General features: G+C 48.5%; 1 protein-coding gene across 6 annotated transcripts in view; it reads right to left on the bottom strand.

The window, feature by feature from the left end:
* Nucleotides 1-460: 460 nt before the first annotated feature.
* Nucleotides 461-9,629, bottom strand: part of CB2H6orf89 (chromosome B2 C6orf89 homolog) — a 45,105-nt gene continuing 35,936 nt past the window's right edge. For 3 of the 6 annotated variants that reach the window (XM_019830523.3, XM_019830524.3, XM_045057463.1), the window contains 2 exons: nt 8,859-9,006; nt 461-5,833 (listed from right to left, as the gene is read on the bottom strand). In XM_019830523.3, coding sequence (XP_019686082.2) covers nt 5,739-5,833; nt 8,859-9,006 — 243 coding nt within the window. In that variant the 3' untranslated portion in view covers nt 461-5,738. Of the gene's footprint in view, nt 5,834-8,858; nt 9,007-9,629 lie in introns of those variants that run through there. The other 3 variants (XM_019830521.3, XM_045057462.1, XM_045057464.1) reach the window with 3 other exon arrangements.

The following is a 9,629-nucleotide window of genomic DNA, read 5'->3' as shown; positions in this document are numbered from 1 at the left end:
TAGATAAAAAAGACATTACCAAAAAGAAATTACCACACCAAAATGACTTAACTCAAACCTGCACCGAGTGAACAGAGGGCTGAGAGTGGCCCTCATCAGTGGCAGCTGGCTCACGTGGGCCAGCAAGAGGCCTGGCTGTCCCCCTGTGAGGACTGAGGACATCCGCAGGTGAGGCGACACTGTGATGACATCTGGCCCATGTGCAGCCGGCCGGGGAGACAGAAAAGGGCATGCGGGGCCTCATTTGAATTCTGGGCCAAGGGCAGGGATGTGGAGAAAAGAGGAGTCTCATAAAGCTGGGAGAGAATTTTAGGGAGGACCAAGGCCGGGGCGGCGGGGTGGGGGGAACAAGTGACCAGGCCCCTGGGGCCTGCCTCATGAGTAGGATGTGGCTAGAGGTCTCCTCAGTTATGGGACAAGAGAGAACTGGAAATTTAAGAATGACACCGAGTACAGGACAGTTTTTATCAACCGACATACACACTTTTAATTGCAAAAGTAAAAACTTTCATTACATAAAACTTTAATTTACATACATTCTTTACACGGTGGAAGTCGTACGAGTTTGCAGCACATTAAGTTACTGTCAACATTCTGCACTGGACGCATTTTAGAACAGCTCACACTATTCGGAGCACGTGTGCTTGGGACAGGTGTCCATCTGCCTCTGCCTGCCAGGACCTTCCCCGGTTCCCCGAAGATGCACGGCGGCTGTCCTGCCTACCTCCGCCCCCCGTCTGGTCCCCCGGTCTCAGTGTCTGTTGCTGCCTCTTCCACGGGAGGGAGCGGGGAGAGAGACCACAGCTAGCTTCTGAGGGTGAAACTGTAGCAAGAAGTTTGGAGGGGAAGTTGCCTGTCATGAGACTAGGGGTTCCTGGGAATGCCATGTGTCTGTCTGATCCTGTCACTGATTCTTGTGCATGAGTGAGAATTTGTTCCTAAGAGGGCCAAAAGTGCCCCAAGGGGCTGGAATTTGAAGGCTGGGACACTGCTGGTCTTTGAGTAAAGGTGGCTTCACAGGATGACCTCACCTACCCCACAGAGGTGTTGTGAGGAAATGAGGGCAATCAAGCTTGGCACAGAGCTGAGGTCTGGACTCCCCGGATTCTGTCGGAAACTCTAGACTGGCTTCCCTTCTCTACACAGGTGCTTGCAGCTGGGGCTCACGGTTGGATTCATGCCACCGACAGACGTGCTAAGTGCAAGAGAAACGGTCGGGTCAGCCCCAGGCCTCCACTAGGAGTTACATAACATTTCTTCTCTCCACTATTCTGGAAAGCTCTGGACATTTCCCAGTCTCCGGAGAGAGGAAGATGACAGATGTATTTAGCTCTAATGCTTAAATTATGCAGGGCAGGGAAACCAGACACTAAGGGACCTGGACATCAGACAAGCTGGCTGGAGGACCTCTCACCAAGGCCAGCACTGCGTCCAAGGGTGGGCCCGACTTGGGTGTGGCGCACAACAGGGAGAGCACCTGTCCATCTTCTTGGAGATGCTTTTGTGGAAGAAGCCGCTGGACATTGGGAGGCTGGGGGTGAGGAAGCCAGGGAGACGCACACTGATGGCGACACAGCACACTCCCAGAGCCTCCTGTTTTTCCTTTGCTATGGGGCTATCTCTATAAGCACCGGCACTTTCCTAGCCTCCTGGCCCTGACACCATCAGCTCTGCGCATAATATGAACAGCTCCAAACATGGAGAGAATCTCAGTCTAGAATGCCATCTAAAGCACATCTGTGGCATGGCCTTCCTTTGACCAATTTTAGTGTGTGATGGGTCACCGCTGAAAGTTAATAAGCAAAGAGTTGTGAACTCAGGAGAGTTTCTCCCCCATCACTAGGAGAGCTCAAAAGCCTAAAAGACCCCTCCGATTAATAACGGATTCTCAAAAGGTAGCCAAGGTTGCCTCTCTCCATGCAACCAGACAGGCAGCTTTCTCTTTCCCCTATAACTTGGGCTTCTCCTGTGGGCAGGGATTAGATGAGAAGGGAACATGTGCTCTGGGGTTTTGAATGTTCATCGTGGAAGCCACTGGTTAAGAAGCAACTCATTCCCGACTATATTAGAATGACTGAGGCCGTCACCTGCAGCTAAGGAACTTTTGATTTTTATAAAAATAATTGTTCCTCCACAGAGGTCTATGCTGGAATTTGGAAGAAGGGAACAGAAACGAGAACTGAAAAACAAGTGAGGTAAACTCTAAGGGGACCCACAACTGGAATTGGGCAGAGTCCCTCTTCTGGTCACACATCTGGAAACATGTGGGGATGGGAAAATGGCTGGACACAGTTGTGTTCCAGCCACACTCACTCTTAAAGAGTTTTCAAACAGGGAGGGAAAAAGTGAAAGGATTTTTATAAAAGTCATCTGGTTAAATTCTCTCCTCTTCCATTTCTGTCCAAGACAGTTTTGAAAACAAACCCTGAAGAGTTCCCGGCTTGCTGACCCCCTCCCTCAGTCCTCCTCCCCAATGGGGGCACACCCGAGACAATTAAACCCACATCTTCATTCTTGAGCACCACACTGTGCTGAAGCAGGAAAATAATACACTGCAAAACCAACTACCTATTGGCCAGCAGTTAACTGGTCTAAGCCCTAGTTGTCTGCAGGACTGAGTAACGGCTAAAGGAGATCACGTATATGGAGACACTCTTAGGATGGACTGGACAAATGTTACTCTTCTTTCTCTCAGAAAATGAGCCCAAATCTGCTCACTTCCTAGACTGTTTTGTTTTTCACCAAATAAGTAGATTCTGTTTTGTGTCGTTTTTTTTAAAGATTTCATTTTTAAATAACCTCTACACCCCACGTGGGACTCAAACTTACAAACCCTGAGACCAAGAGTCTCACTCTCCACCGACCGAGCCAGCCAGGCACTCCCTAGATTTCTGTTTTCATAAACCGTATTATTTTACTTCCGCTCTTCCCTAAAGCAAATTGGAGATAAGGGAAGAAGATAAGTTCTGCCTCTTTCTATGAGCCTGAACCAGTACCGCGTCTTGTCAATACTGGACTCCTCTGGACCTCAGGACATCTGGAGGTAAGTGCTTCAGACTGCTGCCAGAGCAACCTTCCTCCCCACAGAGCTGATCTGGGGAACCAAGTCTCTACTCTGGGAACCTACAAGAAAGCGAACCTAACCCATGTGCGGAGGTCACCACCGTGTCACCTCTCAGTAACCACTCAACAAACTTGCGAGTCCCTGCGGTTTTGTACTTACTGTGGTGGTGGAGGTGGGGGGTTGGTTAGGTGGCCCCACCATGCCTCCCCACCCTTCTTCCTCATCTTGATGACCCTCTTTCGTGCACCGGGTCATGCGGAAGGACTTGTGCTGCTTTCCGTGGGGCAGCTGGGGGTGGGGGTGGGTGAGCAGCACCCTCACACAAAGCCTTGGGGAGAGACGGACTGGCTGGCCACTGCAGGTCATTCCTGTAGGAAGCCGTTCCTGTACCCTGCTTATCAGAATTGCCTTGAGGATAAGGCCAATTACTTCTATGTATCCAGTAATTAAGAGCAGAAAACCCTCTGTGGAAAATTTCCTAACAGAAATCTACCCTCAGTTCTGAACTGGGTAGACTTTAAGTAAAGTGAGTCGGAAATGCATGAAAAGTCTCAGCTTATCTGCGGCTACACCATTTTTTGTGGAGCTCGACAGCTCAGGGGCTTGGGGGACTCCCCAGGGGACACTTCAGAAGAGCGACACATGCAAGAGCGACAAGAAAACTTTTCCTAGTCTTTAAAGTTTTGAGTTGAAGTGGGTATTTTATGAACATTCGTGGTGTGAAGGGCAGGTGGGAACTGGGGAAGGAACACGGGGTGATTCAAAACGACAAAACAGAAATCTCAACCATCAAGATAGTTTCTTTTTCTACTAAGGAACCCTCTCTTTCGTTAACCCGAAGGGCCTAATTTAAGAAAACTCTGAAGAACTTGTTTACATATAAGCCTTCTCCGTGCGCAGCAGGGGTAAGGACACTGCAAAGGCTCTAAAAGCTTGCGCAAAGCTGGCCTTGAAATGATCCCTCTGATTTCAAACCTCTTAAATCATAACGGCTTAGCAGCATGAGTTTAATATGGACAAAAAATTTTGTTTTTCCCGCATTAACCCACACAAGGCGCGGACTTGTTTAAGAAAAAATTCCCTCAGGTACCATTCATCCTAGTTTCATTTAAGTCCGTGGAGGCAGAGTATTTCCACCCTGAGCTCCGTGAACCATGCTTCTCCTTTACAAGCTCACAAACCAGCCCCTCAGGGACTTGATGATCCCCACTGCTGCTCATGAGAGGGGCTGAGAGAGAGCCCAGGGACGTCCTTGGAGGTGCAGGGGTACGTCCAAGGATGAAGGGGACCCCGCAAGGAGTCACACATTCTGCCCTCACCACCGCCTGCCATTAACCCTGTCACGGCCACCTGGATTCATCTGATTTTTGCAATTCGGAACCAGGGGCTACAGTGTGGTTTTTTTCCTTCAGCTGGGTGATGGCATAGGGCCAGAGGCCAGGTATCTAGCAGCATCAATAAAAGAATAAAGGGGGGGGGGGTAAAAAAAGGAAGAAAACTATGTCCTCATTTACACCATTTGGTTAATACACACTAAAAGCACTTGGAGAAAACAATGAGCATAGTGAACCACCCAACTGAAAGAACATAGCTTTATACTGTCACAAATAATAAAAATACCTCACCTTGTTTCCCAAGTACAAAGAGAGAAATCATTTTGAGACAGAGGATCCCACAGTCGCACACCCAGCTGGCAAACACGTGGGGTCTGGAGCTCCTTCCCCAACCACATTACAACATCAGCTTGACACATCTGTAAAACATCTTCCCTGCGGAAAGTTGGACCCTAAAGATCAAACCCGGGGAGGTGCCCTCTCCCCAGGCCAGCGCTCTAACTCATCCCCTCTGAAGACACTTGGTAAAAGCGACCCAGCTGACAGAAGCGGTGCTGCCTCAGCAATAAAGGGCTCTGCCGAGGGAGGACCAGGAGTCCAGCTTCTGAGAAACCATCCAGATAGGCGAGCGGGAAGGGAAGGGAAGGGAGCTGGGGGTGGGGGGTGGGGGCAGGGGGGGCCGGCCCCTCAGAACCTGATGAGATGGAGGAAAGTATTACCTCGGCAATTACCATTTCAATTATAATCAGACTCCAACCTGACGTCACTGAGACTCCAAGGGCCATGGACACTGGGAAGGCAGTGCATCTCTTGAGTGCAATGACATTACTTAATCTTGGTTCTAGATTCCATTCTGCTTGGGGAAACTGCAACAGCTTCTTTAATTGACCATGGCTTTCCATAAAAGTATCGGGTGGTGTGGCCAGGAAGACAGGACAAGCAGGCCCACCACCTCGTAAGGGATGGCCCTGAAGTCAGGACCGGCTGGCTACCCTCTCTGTGGCCAGGGAGCCAGCAGAGGGGATCACACCACGCAAGTAAGGGAAGGCATCAGCCCTGTTTCCTGCCTGAGGGGCAGCCTCAAGGCTGCGGTTCCAGAAGGTGTGGAAGAGCCCAGTCTCTCACAGACAGGCAAAATCCCGGCCAAGCAGGGAGGCTGGAAGAGTCGGGAGGGCCAGGCTCTGGCCATTGCCTCCAGCATACAGCTGGCTCATACACGCATGCATAGGGCAGATAACTAAGTAACCTTAGAAAGTGGTTTCCTCCTTTCTGTTTTTATTTCTCCCCTTTTGATCTGGTCTTCGGACCTCAAAGTTGTTCCTCTGTACAGTTCTTGTTTCCTATAGTTCTGAGAGGGTGGTTCCATCACAGATGACCAAAGGCTGGACCCCTCTGGCTGTAACGTAGACCTTCCAGTGGGTGGCACCGGCATAGCCTTGAAGGGAAACAGCAACAGGAAAGCAGGTGAATGGCAGGGACTGGGCACACCTGTGGGCACGAACAAGGCAGGTCTGCCTGGCATAAATATGCCGTTATTGGTTCTCTCTGTAACCGGATGTCCAATGGGAGCCACTACGAACCCAAGTGCTTCATCACCACCACTCACCTGGCTAACTATGACTCACAACTCAGCAGATTTACAAAAGCAAGATGCTCTAGACGAGGCTGGTGCTGGGCATCAATTCTCAGACCCATCTCATCTTTCTTGGCAAGAAGATACGATGAGTTCTGAGGGAAGTAGGACCCCCCCCATCCAGGTCTCCTAATGTTATTGGTCACGTGGCCTCATTATAGAACATCCAGAATCGCTCAGACCAGCACTTCCTAAACTGTGTTCTGCAAATAGTAACATGCTGTTAGGATAGTCCAATGGGTTCCATGGTCAAGGAAGCTTGAGAAACACTAGGTTCCTCTAAGGCTTCTGGAGACTTCTGTACACTAACGTGCACTATGTAATCACAAGACAGGCAGTTCCCCAAATCAACTGATCCAACAGCCCTATTTGCCAAGGGCTTTTCTAAGGGGCTCCTGTTCCCATCCCTAGGGTCATCAGTGATCTGAAGAACTGTTTAGGAAACACTGACCCTACATTATTTGAGTGGAGTAGGAAGGTAGACTTAAAAGCTTTAAAAACTTGGAACACTTCAATAAACTCCTGATGGAAAATTATCTAGAGTGCGACATACCTTACCCATCATTAAATTGAGAGCACTGAATAGAATTTAACCTCTACTTAGTGACTCAAGAAAGGCCACTATGGGGGTGCTTGAGTGGCTCGGTCGGTTAAGCGTCCGACTTCGGCTCAGATCATGGTCTTGCGGTCTGTGAGTTTGAGCCCCACATCTGTGCTTGCTTTGGATTCTGTGTCTCCCTCTCTCTCTGCCCCTCCCTCGCTCACACTGTCTCTTTTTCTCAAAAATAAACATTAAAAACAATTAAAAAAAAAAAGAAAGAAAGGCCACTATGGGCAGTGACTCATCAACCACGGCAGGTGGATGATGAAGCATTCTTGAAAATGCTTCCCATAACAGGTTTTCTGGTGATGTGTATTCCTGTCCCCTTCCTGTCTGCCTTCAGAGGACAATGCTTACTTCGGCAAAAACCGTAGAACCTACTTGTCACGGTGCCATTCTTTAGGGCCCCCCAAAATGCTAGAGCTGCCATCTGTCCTACAAACACCGAATTATTCTCCTTTGCTGTCAGGGTCCGCTTCCTGTGCTCATCTTTAACTGCGGCAGCCGCAGCCACCGCTTCTATTTCTGCCACTGCTTCAGAAGCTCACTGTCCTCCCCAGCCCGCCCTCCCCGTTCTTCTCCCAGACCTGCCCTCTCCCTCTTGTAGTCAGTTCCCCATCCCTTCTCCACGTTGCTGTCCTGCGGCTGGCCTTTCATGCCCACAGGGCTCCTTTCCTTTTCGTCAGCAAGCCGGCCAGTCACAGCCCGGCAGGTTATCATGCTCCGGATTTTCGGCTTTTCATTGCTATTCCCACCAGCCTTTGATGCTCAAAGCTTCTTTGATCACTGCCAGCCATCCATTTATTCCCCGTAATTCTTTAATTGGCATTCTAGAGGTTTGTGGGATCCAGGAACCTAAAATTTGGATAACTAAGGTGTTCCTGTAGTTGTCTGAACTGTCTGGCATTTGCAGAACATAAGACAGAGACTTTTTCAAGCATAACTACGCACTCTCAAGCCCAAATGCCATCCATACAGGCTTGTGCAATAGACATGCCTCATGGAAGGGTCACTCCGCTACAGGAAAATAGCTTCAAAAACAATTTCTACACAAAAATCCTCTTCTTTGCAGTAATTCCCAGGGGCCAGGCCAGCTGTGCTCCATTATCAGTTAACGCTTAATTTGTGCATGATTTTCATTTCTACATTGAAATAAAGTTATGTAACATGGATTAAAGCCTGTCATGGTTTGCAGTCCATATCCTACTTCCAAATGGGTGAAAGGTTTCCAGGGACCGGGGTCTTCTAAAGAGGTAAAATTAAAAGAAATCAATTGGAAAACCAGTCTGGGCTCTGTCAGGGACCCTAGGCTTCCCCCTAGGCTTTGTGAGGCAGGAAAAACACAGAGGGCAATAGTGATACTTACTATCTGCTTCCGCCAAGAAAACTCTACTGTCAAACTGATTGCTACGGACAGCAGTTGATTCAAACTTGTTTCTTTGGAAAGGATTTTTAGAATATAATGCACAGAATAAGCCACAGTTGGGAAATCATGGAGCCAACGGTGAGTCATGACTGTGAGGCTATGGCTTGGCAGTGGGACCCACACGGAAGGGAATATTTCCTCATGGGGTCATTGCCCTTACATACTGCTCGCACTGCGTTATTAGCAAAAGAGACACAGAGAGGGTTTCCTCAAATCTAGAATTGTACCTCCCCTGGCCTGCCCCTGGTGAAGGAGACACTTAAAGCTTGATGCTTTGCCTAGGTGATGGGAGGAACTTGGGATGGTCACCTCTCCTCTCTGGGTCTCAATCTCTCCTCATCTGTAAAATAAAGGATTGCTCTAAAGATTTGCTTCTTTTTTTTTAATGTTTATTTTTGAGAGAGCATGAGTGGAGGAGGGGCAGAGAGAGAGGGAGACAGAGGGTCTGAAGGGGGCTCTGCACTCTCGGCAGGGCTCGAACTCACGAACTGTGAGATCATGACCTGAGCTGCAGTTGGACACTCAACCGACCGAGTCACCCAGGTGCCCTTAAACATTTTCTATAATGCCTTCTAACTTGAAGTTTCTAAGACCAATGGAACACATCGCACATTCTAAATATATATAAAACGAGGCCCTTCTCTGCTACATTTCCTTATTAGTTGTTCTACCGAGCATAAATACTGACTCTGCCCATAAAGGAATGCTCTTTTTGACTATTTAATTGAAGCTTTCTGAAGGCAATATTTAATTCTTAGCATATTTTCTGAGTTAAAAACTACAAAGATCCTGAAACTGACCTTGCTTCTGGGGGCCCCACCTACCAATATCCCCCGGCTCTAGTGGCATCGCCACAGACTGGCAGTGTCTTCGGCACTGGGAGGGAGGGATGAGCTGCAACATGGCCTCGCCGCTGCCAATGATAAATAGGTCATGCATTCTATGCATCTGGAGAGGAAAAAAAAAAAAAAACAACAAGGAAGAAGAGGAAGGAAAAGGAAACAAAATAAAACCCAGTGGCACGGGAGATGAACGCACACAAATCTGTCTATATATGGCTCTGAGTTTCATACCAGCCTAAGCAACAAAGAAAACAGAACCAATAACACAATTCGCGATTATGTCCGAAAGACAAAAACAAACTAGTTTCTCCTAAGCATGGCATCTCCTGATCTTGAGACCAGGGTGAAATCTCTTCTGTGGGTTCTCCTAAAGAGACATCCTCAACAAATAGCCCGAATGTAGATCTAGCACGAGCTTCGTAATTCATGACTACTTCTAGCCACAGCTCCAAAGTAGGCTAAAGGCAAATCATCTCAGTGCAATTTAACAGAAGTCTAGCAGAGGCCAACACATAGTGGTCTAAGTATACAATCTTCTGAGGGTCTGGTGTGAGCCAGATTTTTATTTTTTTTATTTTTCTAATATTTATTTATTTTTGAGAGAGACACAGAGTGTGAGTGGGGGAGGGGCAGAGACAGAAGGGGGACACAGAATCTGAAGCAGGCTCCAGGCCCCAAGCTGTCAGCACAGAGCCCGACGCGGGGCTCGAACTCACGACCCGTGAGACC

Source organism: Felis catus, chromosome B2, assembly GCF_018350175.1.
Source record: "Felis catus isolate Fca126 chromosome B2, F.catus_Fca126_mat1.0, whole genome shotgun sequence".
Taxonomy (NCBI): Eukaryota; Metazoa; Chordata; class Mammalia; order Carnivora; family Felidae; genus Felis; species Felis catus.
The sequence above is the reverse complement of the archived record's forward strand: the minus strand, read 5'-3'. Positions and strand labels throughout refer to the sequence as shown.